General features: G+C 46.0%; 1 protein-coding gene across 2 annotated transcripts in view; it reads left to right on the top strand.

Moving 5' to 3' along the window:
* The window catches only part of LOC139048139 (SH3KBP1-binding protein 1), a 175,765-nt gene that overhangs the window by 131,262 nt on the left and 25,687 nt on the right, over positions 1 to 18,816 (top strand). For both annotated transcript variants that reach the window (XM_070522647.1, XM_070522646.1), the window contains exons 15-16: positions 1,697 to 1,852; positions 13,516 to 13,612. In XM_070522647.1, the coding sequence (XP_070378748.1) occupies positions 1,697 to 1,852; positions 13,516 to 13,612 (253 nt within the window). The remainder of the gene's footprint in view (positions 1 to 1,696; positions 1,853 to 13,515; positions 13,613 to 18,816) is intronic.

The following is an 18,816-nucleotide window of genomic DNA, read 5'->3' as shown; positions in this document are numbered from 1 at the left end:
CTCGTGTAGACGCGAGCGTGTAGACACGTTCGTGTGCACTGTGTTCTTGCCGCTTAGTTTGTGTTGAATCGAGAGGCAGCACAAAGGTCAGTTAGCTCACTGCTGCAGCCGCACTTGCTCACTCCAGTGTTTTGACAGTGAGTTTCCGTGGTCATCAAGTGAGATATGTTTTTGCTTGTGCATGTGTGACACCGTGCTTATTAATTTAGTTAGTAAGTGAACGTTTACAAGTCTATAGGGCTGATAAAACTACTATCCTTATTTTGTATAGCTATCTACTATTTTTCTATCGCAATTGATGCTTTGCTTTTCGAGCGAAACTGCAACTTTTCTTCAGAGTGCAAGAACTGCCAAAGCCCCATCAGCTTGGGGCCCGGTAGCTGACGACATCACCATTCAGCAAATGTGACAGGAGTAACTGGTGTAGCTGTTGAGAGTTATGTTTTGGACTACTACAGCGTATTCTAAAGAAGCAAAAGAGTGAACTTAGTATGTTTTTGAAACGTTTACTTAGCTACAATGAGCCAAATATGTTCAGAAAATTTTGAAATTGTTGGCACTGTGGTTTTAGGGCGAAATTCAAGTAATCTTAGTTTCACCTTCATTTTGTCTTCTTGTAATAAATGTCTTATATTAAGTTTTAAAAGAATAGTTTGACATTCTAAACTGATGTAGTGTTTCTCTTGAGTGTCCCTTTAAATATAAGCCTTGGCAATTAGAACTAGTGCTGCCACACTTATGACGCATGGTGTCAGGATTGGGGGCTCAATCCCATCGCTCGTGATCCGTTGTCAAGATTGGAGTCCGGCATGAATTCGAAGGTAGCTGGCCCATGCCGTCGTCCAACTTATCCACGCTGAGGACGTTGATGAAGGGAAGAACTGCTTCTCATCGAGAACGAGGAAGATGGGTTTATTTACAGCATTTATATCAGTCTAACATGACTGCTTGAGAAAAGGTGTGTCAGTCCAACATGACTGCTTAAGAAAAAGTGTGTCAGTCCAACATGACTGCTCAAGGGAAATGTGTCGAGCATCCGCACAACAGCAGTTTTTAAACACTCGGTCCGCCGGCGATACAAGGCGACGAATTTTCATTTCGTCATCGCAAAACTAGCCGCCTCCCGCAGGACGGCCTACGCACACAAAGGCACACACATTCCTATGTCCGGAGCCGACGTCAGAGGGGAGCCGTTCCGGGTAGCTCAGAGCCATTCTGGGTAGCTCGTTGTCCTGCGTCCCGGTCGGCGCGTGGGAAGCAACAAAAAAACGGCTTTCCCGCGGCAGCTCGCGCACGCGTAGCAGATCAGGTCCGCGCTGGGGAGTTCGGGCACAATAGTTCGCCCGCCGAACTCATTTCATCACAACGGCGATGGGGCTAGAGGATGGCGGCGGTTTCAGCACAAAGCCCGCTTCATCGAACGCATCCTAGCTGAAGCGACGGAGAGTGGGGGATGCGCGTCTTGTTCCCCATTCGTAATTGGGTGGCAATCCTGCATTGCAGCTCGCCATTCTTAACAATGGTCGTCATCTTGACTGTGCCTACAAAACACCATCGAAAGTTGTTTGAATCAAGGTGTTGCAATGTGTCACACATCTGGTGAAATCTGCTTTGTGCTGAATCGTACAGTACCACGAGATGCATGCATGCTCCCACCAAGACGTGAACATGTGTGTGTGTCGCAATGTCGTTGCAGTGTGCAGCGAGTACAGCCATGTGCGCACGTGGAGCGTGACCCGCTTCCGAGGCATGATCTCAACGCAGCCGGGGTCAACGCCGTTGGCTTCCTTCAAGGTCGTCTCCCTGGAAGACCTTGAGCCCTCAGCCAGCTACCCAGCTGGAAATGACAGCGGTGAGAGCTTGGGATTTATTAATCCATGGAGTGGTCATGCAGCGCTTCTTGGACAGTGTGAATGATTGTGTGTGTTGCATGTAAAGGTAGTGCATGCGTTTTCAGTGGACCATTTGTGAAATGCGTCGCAACCTCTAGCACCAGAATCGGTAACTTTGTGCCTTGCCACATTGTTAGAAAACAAGTGTTCCCGGTAGTATGTGGACTAAGTGACACTGAGACAGCTGATGTGCTTCATGTGTGCGTGTTTGCTTGATGCAGTTGCGCGGCTTCTGTCCTCTGTGATTGAGAAACGCTCTAACCCCATCCCATTTTTACAGACAGCAAGCACAGAATATTTTTGCATATGGTCTATTAGTGATTGTGATCATGAAAAAGGAAAAAGTATGTATTCTGTGAGCATTAAATTATAGAACCAGAACTTGGAAGATAATAAGTAAACATGACTGAAAGACTAAGGTTGTGCAGTGAATGATAGGAATGGAAAGTGATCGGTATGTCAAGAGACAGAAAGTCAGTCAAATAATGTGCAGGTTTTCTTGCTTGCTTGTTTTAATAGTTTTTCAAGTACAACCTACTGCCACTAGGATGTATTAGTTTGTGTACAGCTTTACTTGAGATACAGCTTCATTGCCTGCTTCAAAGTTTGATGGCCAGTCCAGACTTTTGAACCCATTTAAAAGGCTTTTTGTTCACTGACCACAACATCGACTTGAAGATGGGAGTGCTGGAATGAATTAAATAATAATTCAGATTAAGAAGGAAAGTTGAGCTGGGCAACTTATGCCATGTCTACTAGAGTGATAGGCCAAAGAAAGTGAAATGCGGCTGAGATCTGGTGGAGCCCTTTCAGACAAGACAAGGTTAATGGGCGATCAGTGAAGGCGGCCTTCTTTCTGCAGTGGGCATAAAGTAAGCTGATGATGATAGAGGACAAGAATACTGTTCTACTCATTCCTTCACGTTGTCACGAGTGCCTTGTAGCTCACGGATAGTCCTGCTCATATGTGGTATCTCCCAGGTTGCCTCGTACCAAGGTTACTCTAGGTGAACTTGATAGGCCCTCAGCGCGGTTCATCGATGGCTGCGGCATTCTGGTGCTGAGTGCAAGGTCACAGTTAATTTCCTAACCGGGGCAACCGCGTTCCCATGGCATGAAATGCAGCGGCACTTTTGTAGTCAGGCTTGAGAGCACATTAAGGACCCCACTTGTTGTTTCCCCGTCTCTCACTCTACAATTGTTGCTTTGATGCATTACCGTATTTACTAGAATCTAACGCGCACTTATTTTGTGATAAAATGGGTCAAAAAATTGCGTGCACGTTAGAATCGAGTACGACCCTAAATCTGCGTTACCATATCACCATCGACATTTCAACATGGCTGCCTTGTACGCGCTTTGAGCATTGTTGCAATAGCTTCCTTCATGTGCTGTAGTACGTGTGCTTAGGCAATGCTTCCTTTGGCTTAGGTTAGTGCACTGTCTGTCTTCCCCTTTTCTTAGTTTGCTCTATCAGAGTGGAAGTGCCGACTGCAAGGACATGTCGAGTTCAGCACGATGCCGCAATTAAAAGGGAAGCGGTCATATGTGCAGAGACAAGCGGAAATCGGGCCGCATCACGGGTATTCTCAGTTCCCGAAACTTGCGTGCGGGACTGGCGCAAATGGGAGAAGCTGCCACATAGGGAGCCGCCCCGCGGCCCGTATCTTGAAAGCCATGTGCAATGGTAGGAAGTCTATGCATCTAGGCGCACTGCATTGTCTTCTCATCGCCTAGTTCGCGTCGAAGCGAGACGCCACACAAAGGTCAATTCACTCACTCCTGCTACTGCGCTGACCGCATTTCCTCACTCAAACGTTTAAAGAGTTTCCGTGGTTATTGAATGAGATGTGTTCATGTTTGCTTGTGCACATGTGACAACATGCTTGTTAATTGAGGTAGTAAGCGAACGTTCGAAAGTTTACACGGCCGATAAAACTACTACCCTTACTTTCGTCTAGCTGTCTACTAATTTGCTATTGTAATCGATGCTTTATCGTTCAGGCAAAACTGCGACATTTTTATTTATCGCAACTTCAGTGCACTGGGAGGGGTTTTTCCGAATGAGAGAAAGTGGCGTTTCTGTATGAAAGAATGAGCTGAGCAGTACTGTAAAGGACTTTTCTCAGGTCACAGCAAACAGGTGAACATTGCAAACAAGGGCACGTTAGAATCGAGTAAATACGGTAAAACCATCGCTAGTCAAATGTAGCATTGCATTTCTCCAACCACCATGGCAAATAGTCAGCAATATTTAAATTTTGCTGTATTTGATTTTGACTCAACCTTACTGAGAAAGCATGCCGTGTCTTCTTTTATTGATCTCTGGGACTCAGTTATGTTGCATGGTCTTCCTACAGTGTTTCAGGAAAGTGAAATCAGGTTTTAGTAAAATAAGGTGTTTTAAATTTATAGACAATTTACACTCCCAAGCAATTCATTCTGTTACATTAGTTCTAAAAGATTAATAAATGTCAGCTCCTGAGCAAAAATGTGCCATTAAATTTAGATGACATCTGAATAGCGACACATACTATGGGTGAATCTATTGGGACACGAAATATGCCCGCTATATACAGACACGCACAGAGAGAAGAGAAGGAACTTTGAGTGCAACCAACGAGCAGCCGAGTGGCGGTGAAACTGAGCCTTTATTGTACGTGCCTTCCACGGCGAGAAGGCCGCTGGCGCTGCAAACATAAACATCTGCTCGTTGTGTAGACATTGTGTAGACATTCGCTGCTGCGGCGGCGGCATCGGATCCTCTACAGGGCTCCCCCCCTGCAGGTGCAAAGGTCGCTGTTGTCGCGCTGATGCCCAGGTCATGTTTTTTCTCACGGGACAGGGTACGGATGGGGGAGAATCGGGCGGGGAACAAGTGGGGAGAGCAAGAGAAACACACAAGTTTGCCATGTACGCTGGTTTCACATGGTCGATTGCAATCGCATTTTCACAGCCGTTCACAGAAAGAGTAAGTCTTTTCTCTACGCTGTAGCACTTCGAACGGGCCGTCATACGGTGCAGTGAGGGCGGGCTGGATGCCTTCGCGGCGCACAAACACGCGAGTTGAGGCAGCTAGGTCTTTGCTTACGAAAACGTCGTAAGTGGAGCGCTGTCGAGGTGATGTTGGTCGCAAGCGCTCAAAGAGCGACCGAAGTTGCTCAACATAGGCAGGAGGGGACAGGCTGGGGACTGCAGGTGGCACGAAGAATTCACCGGGTAGACGTAGTGTTGTCCCATAGACCATTTCGGCAGCAGTACACGTGCGGTCGTCTTTTATCGCCGACCGAATACCTAGTAGAACTAGCGTCAGGTCATTGACCCATGAAGTTCGAGCGTTGCGGGCAATGAGGGCGGCTTTCAACTGGCGGTGAAGGTTTTCCACCATTCCACTTGCTGACAGATGATATGCAGTTGTGTGATTGTGGCAGATACCGAAAATGCTTGTTAACGCTCCGAAGAGCTCACTTTCGAACTGCCGTCCGCAGTTGGTTGTTACCATGCTGGGGAAGCTGAAATGAGATATCCAACTGGCTACCAAAACAGATGCCATGGTGGACACCGTAATAGCCTGTACGGGAAACACTTCAGGCCAGCACGTGTAGCAGCCAACGCAGGTGAGGATGTAGCATTTACCACGCAATGAAGGCAGCGGACTGACAATGTCGATGTGAACGTGGTCAAAGCGAGAGTCAGGCGGCCGGAAGGGTGTAAGTGGTGACTTGGTGTGGCGGGTCGTTTTTGCACGTTGGCAGCGCTGCCACTCTCGAGCCCGTCGGTGCAAATCTGCGTTGATGCCGAACCACACATAACGGGAGGCGATGAGGCGCTAAGTGGTATGAGCACGAGGATAGCTCGATTCGTGTAGCTTGCCAAAAACTTGATGACGGTGGGAGGAAGGCACAAATGCACGGGCACAGCCTGTTGACATGTCGCGGACAATCGTATCGGAGGAGAACGGCAGTGGCACCTCAGAAAACGAGAGAGACGTGGACCCTGCACGCAGGTCATGCAGCTCGTTGTCAGAATGTTGTGCCTCTGCAATGATCTGTAAGCCCACAGCAGCAGTGGGAAACACGTCAACACATGAAAGGGCGTCGGCAGCCATGATAATGGGTCCTTCGAAGTACCGGAGGTCGACCGTGAATTCGGAGATAAAATGCAGGTGCCGAATTCGCCGGGACGTGTGTGTGTGCTGTGATTTCCACGGAAAGTGAATGTCAGTGGCTTGTCATCCATCAGTACATCCAACACGGTACCTTCGAGAAGGTGGCAAAAGTGGCGAATGCCAAGGTAGACAGCCTGGAGTTCACGGGTGAAAGTGCTGTATCGAGCTTCTGCCAGCTTCATCTTCTGCGAAAAGAAACCGAGTGGACACCACAAATTCTGCTGGAATTGTTGCAGAACTGCACCAACGGCACTGGAGGAGGCGTCGGTGATGAGCTGCATGGGCTGCAGTTAGGGGATGCACTATGAGGGTGGCATCTGCGAGGGCATTCTTGGCTTCTTGGAAGGCGGCGTCTGCTTGAGATGTCTACTCCAAGGTCGCACATGGTGCCTTTGGAGCCTTTAGCATGTTGGGCAGAGGTAGAATGATGCATGCTATATTAGGCAGGAACCGACGGTGGAAGCTCAGAAACCCGAGAAATTCGCAGAGCTTGCGAAGTGACGTTGGGTGTGGAAAATCTCCGCAGATATTGAACATTCCTGTTCAATGGCTTGATTCCCTCAGGTGCGACAAGGTGTCCAAGAAATTCAACGTTGTCAACACCAAAGACGCATTTGGCTGTATTGATAGTCAAGCCATGTTCCTGCAGTCACAAAAACGGCAATTGCAGATGGTCATTGTGCTGCTCTGATGAATAACTTGCCTCCAGCGGATCATCAAGATAGGCAACGACGAAGTGCAGACCATGTACGACTTCATTGATGAAGCGTTGAAAAGTTTGGCCTGCATACCGTAACCCGAAAGGCATGCGGACATACTTGGATAGGCCAAAAGGTGCTGTGGTGGCAGTCTTCGGTATGTCCGCTAGTTCCACAGGAATTGGGTGATATGCCTTGACGAGGTCAGTCTTGGTAAATATGGTTGTTCCAGCAAGAGTGGTAGCAAAGTTGTGAATGTGCGGAAGCGGGTACAGGTCGGGGACGGTGCGAGCATTCAATGCACGATAGTCTCCACAAGGGCACCAATCTCCGGGGTCACGCTTGGGCACCATGTGCAGGGCAGATGACCAGCTGCTTGATAATGGGCGGATTATGCCTAACTGCCGCATGTGGTCAAATTCTCTGCGAGCTGTGGCGAGGTGACCTCCAGCAAGACGTCGTGGCTTGCAGGACGCTGATGGACCCGTGTTGACGATGTGGTGCGTCACAGTGTGTCGCACCGGAAGTTCCAGGTTGCTAGGTTTGGTTCACTGAGGACAGAAGCAAATTCTGATGATGGTGAATGCGGAGCTGCTTGCATGGAGGCCGACAGTGGTGTGAGGATACCTTGCATGGAGAGGCTGGTCGTACAGTCCACAAGTTGACGGAAGCGGAGATTCACGTTCAAACCGAAATGGGTACGAAAATCCGCACCTAGTATGGCGCATGTCGGCGAGGATGAAAATCCAGCGAACTATGCGACGCGGGCCCAGGTCAATGATGAGGGAGCATTGGCTATATGCTGCCGTTATATGCTATATGCTATATGCTATATGCTATATGCTGTGAACGTCTGCCGTGCAGACGTTCACAGATAGTGAATGTATTCACGGCTTGCAAAAGTGCAGTCCTCGGACAACAATGTCGGCGAGGCAAGAGGCAGGAATGTCGCTCAGCTCTGCACTGGTGTCCACTAGAAAGCGATGGCCTGCGATCCTGTCTGTGATGTAGAATAGGCGGCTTCGCATAGCGGTTGAGTCACGTGCCGCCATCAGTGACTCGCTTCCATGTTTCCCTGCCAGCGACAAGGCTGTCGACATTTGGCAACGCTGGCGCCATACCTGGTGTGGTACCAGCAGAAGTCGTCGAAAGTGTGTCTTGGGCGGGAACAGGAAAGCGAATGGGAGCCACCCCTAGCCAGTGGAGAGCGACGAGGCATGTCCATCTCCATTGCTGCCATGGTGTCCATCAGCCTGTCAATTTCCTCCTTGAGGCAAGATTGCCGGGCCTCGAGGTCTGATGTGACAGTGGTCGAGGACACTGCAGAGCTTGAGCCTGAGTAGTCATTGACGCGGTCCGCGAGCTCTTCCAGTTTGTCAAGAGGCATATCATCCGCAGCTACCAAAACCATGACAAGTGTCTGAGGCAAGCGTTGCAGAAATAGCTCACGCAATAGTGGACTCTCGGAGTCTTGGGTACGGTCACCGAGTAGCTGTCGCATCCAAAGTAATAGCTGCGATGGTCGGCAATCGCCAAGTTCTTCCGCATTGAGGAGTTCCTGCAAGCGGCTGCTCTCTGACACGGTTTTGCGTGTGAGCACTATGGCCTTGAACTAGTCGTAGGGTGTGGCCGGATGCGGGGCTCTCATGACGTTGTCGAACTCATCAGCTACCTCAGAGTGAAGTGCTGAGATGACGTGCTGGTGCATCACACATTGCGATGTGATGCACCGTGGATCGAAGAGGGCTTCTACTTGCGTGAACCATATGGCGGGATTCTTCGATCAAAACGGCGGCAGCCGCAGCTGGGCATTGGAAGTGGCATCCATGGCAGTGCTGGGGGCAGGGACGTCGACTGTCACTGTTGGCTGGGGCTGAGGAGCCGGGGCATTGTTGCTGGACACTGTAGTGTTCATTTCGTCTTCCATCGCGTGTGCTTGCTACGTCCAGGTCACCAGGCCATAGGGGCACGAAAAGTGTCCGCTATAGACAGATGCACGCAGAGAGAACGAACTTTGAGTGCAACCGACAAGCAGCCAAGCGGTGGTGAAACTGAGCCTTTATTTTAGGTGCCATCCACGCCGAGGAGGCCGGTGCTGCAAACATAACATCCGCTTGTTGTGCAGACGTTCACAGCACCAGCACCGGAATCAGATCCTTTACAGAATCATTTATTATATTCTGAACAAATATATTTTTCTATGCTACTTCAAGGGCTGTCGACTTTAATTGTTGCATTTAGAAACCTAGGGGTACTACATTTCCCAACTGATTTTTGGACTTAATCGAACTTGATTGGCTGTTTCGACTTCCTCGTGGCACCATCTACTCCACAGAACCATTGTATAACAGTGACTGAAATTCTGGGTGCCGCATGGTGCATCGCCTGATTTTTCAAAATGATTTGGGCAGGCCATTCTGCAAACATGGTAGTCACAAACAAAGTTGCCATCATTCAGGCTGCTATCACTTTCAGTGTTGAAGCAGTTCTTCAGATTTCAAGTGCAATGTGGCCACTACGAAGAGAGCTTCATCGACACAGCACTGAACTGCAAGTTTGGTCCTGTTGATGAAGAAATGATGGTTAGGCCTAGCAGAGGGCATGGTGGGTGATGAGCTGCCGCAGTCATCAGCAGTCTAAACTGACAGCACCACAGCCCAAACTGACTGCGCTGAAGTGTCGAGGTCGTATGCACAATACCTGCACTTCATGACGACATGCAATGCCCACTGGTCTTCATGACGGACAACTGCAAAACACTTCACTGTTGAAAATTTCATGAAATTTCAAGTTGATATTTTGTTTGAGCCCAGCATAGGGCAAGATTCTATTAAAAAATTTACTGTAAATCTGGTTTTTTAACGAACAATTAAATTGATCTTACCCTTGATATTAGCTTTTCTGTGAACATACCAGATCAATTCTGACTCTTTTTATGTCCCATCCATGTCCAAATATTGGTCAGTTACTGTATTAGTGCGAACTGGAATTTCACTAATATTTACAGCTTTGGAGTCGCACAGGGCTACCGCATTTCTGTGCCATTCCCACAACATGATTCATGCTTCTCATCCATTTACACTTCCAATCGCTGAGCTGACCACACTTTTCATCTATCATCTTTATTACTCTCTTAGCAACTTCTAGCTGAACAAACACGGGGAGGTGTGCAAATACTGGAATATCATCGAATCGAATTGAATAGTGAACATTTGAATAATTAGATTTGGCAATCGAATAGTAGATGTTGGATTTTTTTCATTTTCAGTATGTGTGGTGTAGAACCCACGCCGTGGCACATGCGCCACAGAGCCCCTCGTGCTTGATGCCGCCCAACTGAGCGTTTCACTTCGCTTTTGGTGCAAATGGAGTGAGCTTTGTATGAACTTGCCGGGACCCTCCCGATTTCGGAATATTTCACTGGGGGCAAATGACGCTGAACCTGACAATGAAACGGCGAGGACAGTGCTTGCTCATTAGTGTTGACGCCAGCTATGCGCGGAGCGGTGATCGAGTCATGTGATGCTCGGTCCTTTCGTCTGTCGCGCAGATTGGCCTTACAATAACCCACCGGCCATCAAGTTGAGTTCTGTATTTTGGTGAAAAACTGGAAAGCGAAACTTTCTAAGCAATAAGTAAAAGATTGCCACAAAACACAGGCCCACTATTAAACTGAAGACCTCATTGGTATTCAGTACAACAGAAAGTCACTAATTCATTACTTTCAGAGGCAAAAAAGCATTTGGTTCTATTCAATGGAAATTCTATTGATAAAAAAATTTTCCCAGATAGTCATACAGTGCAGTCCACTTATAACGATATTGAGAAAGACGAAAAATGTGATCGTTATAACCAATTATCGCTATATCTGGACTACAGTTATTAAAAAAAAATTTAAGGAATTAAAAACGCGGAACATACCTTTGCAGCTTCGAATTCGCGGCTTGCTCTAAAGAATAGGTGTTGTAGAAAGTAGGCCGTGAAAAACAAACTTTATTTTTAGCGCCAATGACCGTGTCAAGGGTTAGGCGCGCCGAAATAGTCCGAAATCTGAACTTGCTTTTGCGGCAGCTTCAGCTTCACAACCGCGGTGTGCATGGATTCCAGCTGCTGCACGAACACTGGCAGCAATCCTTTAGCATGCATAAAATCAATTAAGCAGTCGATCGACGACAGTGCACTTTGCGTGGACATTGAGGTCGGGGTCAAGGAGCCAATGTCAATCTCGTTGTCACTGTCGCTGCTGCCGTTGGCACTGTCGCACAACTTTGCCGTCTGTCGAGACAGTACATCTTCGGCGATCGCCGCTTCGGTGACCTCATCGCAGAACGAGGCAGCACTGTCTGCAGTCAAAAACTCCTCCTTCGACGCACCACCTGTGTCACCAGTAGGAACGTGCTCCCAGAGCTCGGTTATGTCAGCGGCTTCCACCGTGTTGGTCTCAGTGGGTTAGGGAAGTTCGTCGTTATGCACAAGGGCCGCCTTTTTGAAGCAATTGGGGATGAACCACTGGTAAAGCGCCTCTTCAACATCGGCGTACAGAAGGTCTCTAACCCTTTTCCGCTGATCGGCATGGCCGCTGATAGCTCCTGCCTTCACAATTGCGGTGCTCCCGGTTTTCAAGATGGTTGATATCGTCAACTGGGCGAGCTCATACTTTTTCACAAGGGCGCTCACCTTGAAGCCCATCGAGAGTCCTGCAAAATATCCATCTTTGTGTCAAGCAACACAGCTTTGCGCTTTGTCGGCGGCATTTTCGAACTGGGTTGAACCGTTGGTTGCATGCTGCTTCGGTGGTGTCAGCCTGCTATCGCGAGAGAGAGAGACGCGGGACGGGCGTCACCGCGCCGCTTTGCTTGTTGCTTTTTTTTTCTCTCTCTCTCTTTCGGAGCTACTGTGGGCAACGCGCATAAAGCAGCTAGCGCCATCTTGTGGCGCATTGCGCCTATGCAGCTCCGGTGCGCGGGCGGGGCGGGACGCGCTGCGCGGTAATGGCAGCAGATACGAAGCTACGAAGGTAAACATCGCCTCGCCTCAACATCGTTTGTTTCAGGGAACTAAGCAACGCAAATGTTAAGATTATTTGACACGGAAAACGCCGTTTAGACGACAAAATTTTGATCGTTATATCCGATATGCGGTGAATAACCTATCGTTATAAATGTTTTTTTTCTCCATAGACCTAATGCATAAAATGACACTCTCATGTCGACCCATCATTATAACCGATATATCGTTATATGTGGTATCGTTATAAGTGGACTGCACTGTATACTAGAACTGAGCTGTAATCACTTCTGGCATAATAATTTGATGTTCCCTTTATTAAGAGTCAACTGTACTTTATATCTTGATTTCTATGTACCTAAGTTACTGTTGGCTTGCCGCATTCTTGTTACTTGCTGCAAGACTCATGAGCAGTACAGTACCATATTTTCTTGTCCTCAATTTGTTGGCATTATGTTTAACAAAAATTTTGTGATGTTTATATTCGATTCGGCAGCTTATTTTTGTGATTTGATTCATTATTTGATTCAAAATCTACATTCGGTATTTGTACATCCCTAGTAACATGTTCAACTCTTAATGATGCATCATTCTCCTGTGCCATAAAACACTCGGACCAGTAGACTTGTCAGCATAATATTTCAAGTTGGATCAGCTATCCTTCATTCAAAAATGTTTTAAATCATTGCTCGCTGTGTAGAAACACATACATTATAATTATGTTCAGAGTGTTCTAGGTTTTAAATATCGTGATTAACACATGGACCAAACTTGCAGAAACATCTAATTAATTTTGCCACCTGACCTTGTGTCTTGACCCACTAGGAGGTACAAGATGAATTAATTGCGCAGCCGACAAGAAGCCTAGTATTTTTGCTTAACCTAACTTATAATGCAGGTGAACGATCACTTAATCACATAACAATATTCAAGCTGAGTTAACAGCTGAGAAATATTTAAACCCCCAATTTTAGCTTTCCTGATGGTTATACTGACTGCCCTCTGTTGAAATAAAAAATAAAAGCTAGATTTATATCAGTTTAATGTTAATTCAGTGTTCCCTGTAAAGCCTGTGCCACATCAGCAACAAGTAGCTTGGAGGTAATCACATTTGTACGTAAAATGATGCTATGTTCCACACAGTTCTGTGCAGCAAAAAGTAGCGTCATTTGCATCAGGTAGCTATGATAGTGTGTAAAAGAAAATGTTACTGTGTAAGTGCAAAAGGTGTTGAAGTAGGGGTCCTTAAATTATACAGAACTTTTGGTTTCATTGTAATTGCAAACTTCTATACCACATATGTATAATCTAACCGAATGATCTCATGCATTCAAAGTCTAGACAAGTATTGAGTCAGTTAAGAATCCAAGAAGTTGTCACCCATCAACGTGACCAACTAGTGAAAGCATTATGCAAGTTTGGCCAGCATTGTAGACAGCTATTTCCTTTTTTTTTTTGCAGTCTTGGTTTTTTAACAGCTAATATTAATGCTTTTTTTTTTCGTAATCAGGACATGTGTAGAAGCAAAAAATAGCTTAGTGAGTCATCTTGGTCTAAGTAAGTTGCACTTACAGGTAGCATGATGAAAAGAGCAAAATGTAAAATAAAAATCTGATGTCTCGTATTTTGTCCTGTCCACCCTTTCGTCATATAACCAGTGTAGCGTAACTTATTTGGAGATGGAAGACCTGTTAGCCCCTCTACCAGCCTTGCTGAATCGTCTTGACTCCACTTCATGTCTCCCCGCCAGGGCCCTATGGGGAGCAGGATGACGAACAGGTGTTCATCCAGAAGGTGGTTCCCGAGACCGACCAGCTGTACGTGCGCTTCGCCTCCTCGGGCAAAAGGTGGGCACATGTGACAGTCGGGAACGCATGAAGCTGATGTGTGGTCTTCACTGCATTCCACGATGTTTGTGAAACCTATGTGTGGCACGTAATAGGAACATGTGAGGAACACATCCAGCTTTGGATGCCTGAAAAGAGAAGGTGCTCTTGGAAACCAAAGCATTATGAATTTTGCATTATCCCCCTCAGACCCAATGAAATTCTAGTGACACAGCATTTTTTAAGGTTAGTTTCCACCGACCATAGGGCTGTAGCAGCTTCGGCATTGCGCTGCTGAGCCCAAGGAGACGGGTTCAATCCCAGCCACGGCGGCTGCATTTCGACGGAGGCGAAATGCAAGAATGCCAGTGTGTCGTGCAAGGTCAATTCACATCGTTGCAAAGGCAAGGCTGAAATGCGCTTTTAAACCAATGAGTAGCGAAATCAATTATGGTTGTCCAATTGAAGTGCGACTACATCTCGTGGGGCAAAACACTAGTTGATGAAAATTATGCATCCAATACGTCACCAATGAAAGCATTTTAAAAAGAACTGACAATCTAATTAAAATAGGAAAATGTGAAGTCACAGGCTGTTTGCTTTTACCCACGAATAATTATGAGTACGAAACTGTGCAGGATTTCTGAAGTTTGCTCGTGGCGATGCGTGCTGAGATATGCCGAGAGCCTATTACCATATTTAACAATGTAATGGCGTCAAAACTGTCTTATGCGTAGCCTTAAAAGGTAATGGTGTTTTGTATAGTATTAACCTTATAAGATTAGGTAAGTAACTTCTATTTTTTGACTGCCTTTTCACTAAATATTATGTTTTAGCTATGTTTTCAGTACCAGACAAACTATATAAGTGGCGCGCATGCTGTGTTAGTGAAGATTGAACTGTGCTTTTTGGGAATTATGTCAAAATAATGTGGGTTTCGGTTAATGCCAAAATAACAAATGTGTGCTAGTGCTAAGGACACATGCTTATGGTACTTAGTTCAAAAGATGGGTGAACCCATTGCTCTGAATTCATTCAAAACTCTCAAGGCTCGCCGGTGTGATGTGGACAGTGCCGTTATAGAATGATGGCTATAATACAGATGGGTGTATTTAGGTACGATTGTGACACAATCTTGTGGCAAATATTTTCTCACGTATGCTTCATTTGTACTGTTGTGTGCTCTATATTTGCGAGGTGATGTGAGCTGGTGCAGTAGACAACTTAGCACAACAAGCCTAGAACAACAAACTATTTTTTTTTTCCACCAAGAAGTTGGCCCTGTGAAATGTAGACTGCGCTGCCTTGCCTTCACAAGCCACCATTGCATGACGTATGGGCTTCTACCGCGGCTTCACTACCGTGCGTACACATACACTAGAACCTCATTGATACGTTTCTGTTACGTACCTTTTCCTGGCGCCAACGTTTGCAAAGGAGAACACAGAACATGACCCAATAGAGCTACGCTCATTTTTTCCCAGTTTGTACGTTGTCGGAAAACACGATTTTTCAGCACCAGTGTTCAGTTGGTGCCAAAACGTATCATACAAACTGCGATTGTGTGATACATTTTCCAGCCACTAGATCCCATGTAAACAAGAAAATGTGCAAGGCGCATGCTATGGAGAACAGTATATAGCTGCCTGACGCTGCAGCCTGACTGCAGTATTCGCCCACCCATCAATGCCGACGTGCACTTAATTTCATTTCTGTACCAGCAAATCTCCAGGGTCATCGCATGCAGCATTCACAGCTTATTACCGCCAATCCTATTGCGATAAGCATCTTCGCCTATTTGTTTCACAATACGTGGTGCCATTGGATGCCTAGCACATGCTCTTGATAGGCAATAACCGAAACACTGCACCATTCCCGCTGCAGGCTGCAATCGTGTATAAGTTTTCTGGCCACTAAATCCAATGTGAACAAGGAATGCCACGAGCCGCACGCCCGATCGAGAACATGTATATAGCCACCCTTCTCACGTGAAAATGATGGCATGCACAATTTCCTATTCCAGTACCAGCAATTCTTTGCCTGGGTCGTTGCACGTCACATACACAGCTATCGCCACCAAACCAATGTACAGTTGAATTCGTTATAAGAGACACAAATATAACGGACAATCGGGTATAATGGACACTATTTGCATGCATGGTTGGCCACCCTATCTCTCCCATTAATTGGACCTCTTTTGTAAGAGACACCGGATATAGAAGACAATTTATTCTAAAGGACAAGTTGTCCGTAAATTTTGGTCAATAACCTCGCTTGTAACAGACATTCTAACACGCGGTGCCGTTGGCCACTGACTGCAGTTACGTCCATTGCGGAAGCAAAAGGAAGCAACAGACATGCGCATAGTGGATCAGTCAGCAAAAAAACGTTTAAAGACCACAGCAATGGGGATGCTTCACGGAGAAGCACTTCAAGCTCACCGCCAAGGGTACGTAGCACGCAACTATGCGCCACAGTGATCCGATCATAAAAGATGACGACGAGTACACACAAGCACGCTCCCCGGTGCACTAGCAACAAATCGGCTGTGACAAGACCATGACAAGCCATTTGTAAGGTAGCAATGCAATTGAAACAGAATGATAAGGCAAAATACTACAGTGTATCACTTCTTTCTTTCATTAAGACATCCCCCCAAAAATTCTGGATGTCTATTAAGCCAAGTTCATGCCCTAACATTTTGTTTTCATTTAATGGTCACTTTCTTGGTGATGACTCTGCTGTTTGTACAGCTTTCAGTGGCCATTTCAAATCTGTTTTACAACAGGTAATAATTATTTTCCAATGTTCAGTGTGTCTTTACCATGTATGCCGGTTGTGAAAATTTCTGAGCACGGCATTTTCAACCTTTTGCTAAAACTAGATGTTAAACAATCCCAGCCTGGATGATATTCCCAATGCCTTTGTAAAAATCTTTGCAGAATGGTGCGCCAAGTATTTGTTTTTATTGTTTAATAAATCTCTGAAAAATGGTGTATTGCCTCACGACTGGAGGACTGCCAGAATCAAACCATTGCACAAATTCGGTGACAAATCAAATGTCACAAACTATTGCCCCATTTCTTTAACATGTATTTTTGTAAAATTTTTGAACACATAATTTATAAACATATAGTTGATTTTCTTGTACAACACAAAGTGCAACAAACACTCAACACGGCTTTAGATCAGGTGACTCAACTAACATACAATTAATTGGAATTACGCACGATTTCGCAGCCGCAATAAATGAAGGATTGCATGGATTTTAGTAAGGCATTTGACGAAGTCTCTCACTAGACTACTACATAAATTAAGTTTGGAATAACAAATCACAAACTGATAGCATCGATTAGAGCTTACCTTTCGAACCACTATCAGTATGTTTCATTAAACGGCTCTTCCTCAAATTGAGATGGCATTGATTCTGGTGTTCCCCAGGGGTCCATGCTTGCGTCTCTGTTGTTTCTGATTTTTATAAATTACATCATTACTGACATTAATGTTAATGTTGAACTATATGCGGACAACTACGTGATTTATGAAACAGTTAGTTCAATTGAGGATCAAGTCAGGTTAAATGAGAACCTCCAAAAAGCATATCATTGGGTGAGAAGTAGCAAATGACTACAGTAAAACCTCGGTAATTCGGCCCTCATTAATTTGAAAACTCGGGTAATTCGTACTCGTCCTCTGGTCACGGCAGGCGTATGTATTATTTAATGCAATGAAACTCGTTAATTCGGATGTATTTGGCCGCACATCGGTTAATTCGGACAACTCTCGGAGCTCGGGCGAGTGTGGAGCGCCACAAGTATGCGACACAAAAGACCAAAACCACAGTTAGCGTCCACCGAAACGAAGCAGCAAAGTCTGCATCGGCATAGTCATCGGTGTAAATCGTACGTGAATGACAGCAACGCCAGAGCACATCGTGCCTATTTGGGCCTTTAAATTATTTCCTGCGTTTAGCACCACATTGGCTGCATGCCTTCATGGCTGCGCAGTTGCCATACACAATCGCATCGATAGCTGCCGAAGATTAGTCCACGGCGGTTACAGCAAACAGTAGTTTTGCTTTGACTCGGTGCGCACATTGGCCGCGCATGCCTTCAGAACTGCAAGGTCACCATGCATGATTGCATCGACAGTGGCCGCAGTTTCAATCACAATGGTTGCGGCAAACAGTATTTTCGTTTTGTCTCAGTGCGAAGCTGTCGAGGATAAAGAGCACCGTCTACATCGCGATAGGCGGCTACACTGGTGAAAAAATAACCAGGATGTGTGCGCGGTAGTGAAAAACGTCTCAGATGAGGACGCGTGCCGTGGCCGCGCTGTGAAGGAAGTCACAAGGACTTCGCTGCTGCAAGCACTAATCAGTCATGAGATGTGAATCGCAGCTTTCACATTGCTTTTGTGCAAAATAGAAACAAGGTTTGCTGATTCATTCAGTAAATAAAAGCATGTAGACGTACTTGTATGCATTTCCTTATTGTTTTCTTGACAATCTCAATAATTCGACATTCGGTTAATTCAGACATTTTTTTTTCAGTCCCATGAAATTCAAATTAATGAGGTTTTACTGTATTAATCTTGAAAAAAAGAAAACATTTTTATGCAAATAACTCATAAGGAGAACCCACTCCTCTTTCATTACACTGCGAGCAGCATTACTCTCTCAGAGGTAACAGAATATAAATCGTCATCATGATCATCAGCAGCAGCAGCAACAGCCTATTTTATGACCACTGCAGGACGAAGGCCTCTCCCTGCAATCTCCAATTACCCCTGTCCTGCACCAACTGATTCCAACTAGCACCCGCGAATTTCCTAATTTCATCACCCCACCTAGTCTTCTGCCATCTTCAACTGCACTTCCCTTCTCTTGCCACCCATTCTGTAACCCTAATGGTCCACCGGTTATCTAACCTGCGCAGACATGGCCTGCCCAGCTCCATTTTTTTCTCTTAATGTCAATTAGAATACAGTACCCAATGGATTTTTTGGACTCCAAAAAAATTCGTACTTGTTAGATACAGTAAAAGCTCGTTAATTTGACACCCGTTAATTCAAAAATTCGGGCAATTCGGACGGCTCTATTGGTCCCGGCCAAAGTGCATGTTAGTCTAAGGGACCAAACCTTCGTTGATTCCTCAGAATTCGGCCCTGCAATGCTTAATTCGGACAAATGCCGGGGGCTGCTGCTACACAAAAGTGTGGTAAAG

Source organism: Dermacentor albipictus, chromosome 7, assembly GCF_038994185.2.
Source record: "Dermacentor albipictus isolate Rhodes 1998 colony chromosome 7, USDA_Dalb.pri_finalv2, whole genome shotgun sequence".
Taxonomy (NCBI): Eukaryota; Metazoa; Arthropoda; class Arachnida; order Ixodida; family Ixodidae; genus Dermacentor; species Dermacentor albipictus.
This window is presented reverse-complemented; position numbering and strand designations above follow the sequence as displayed.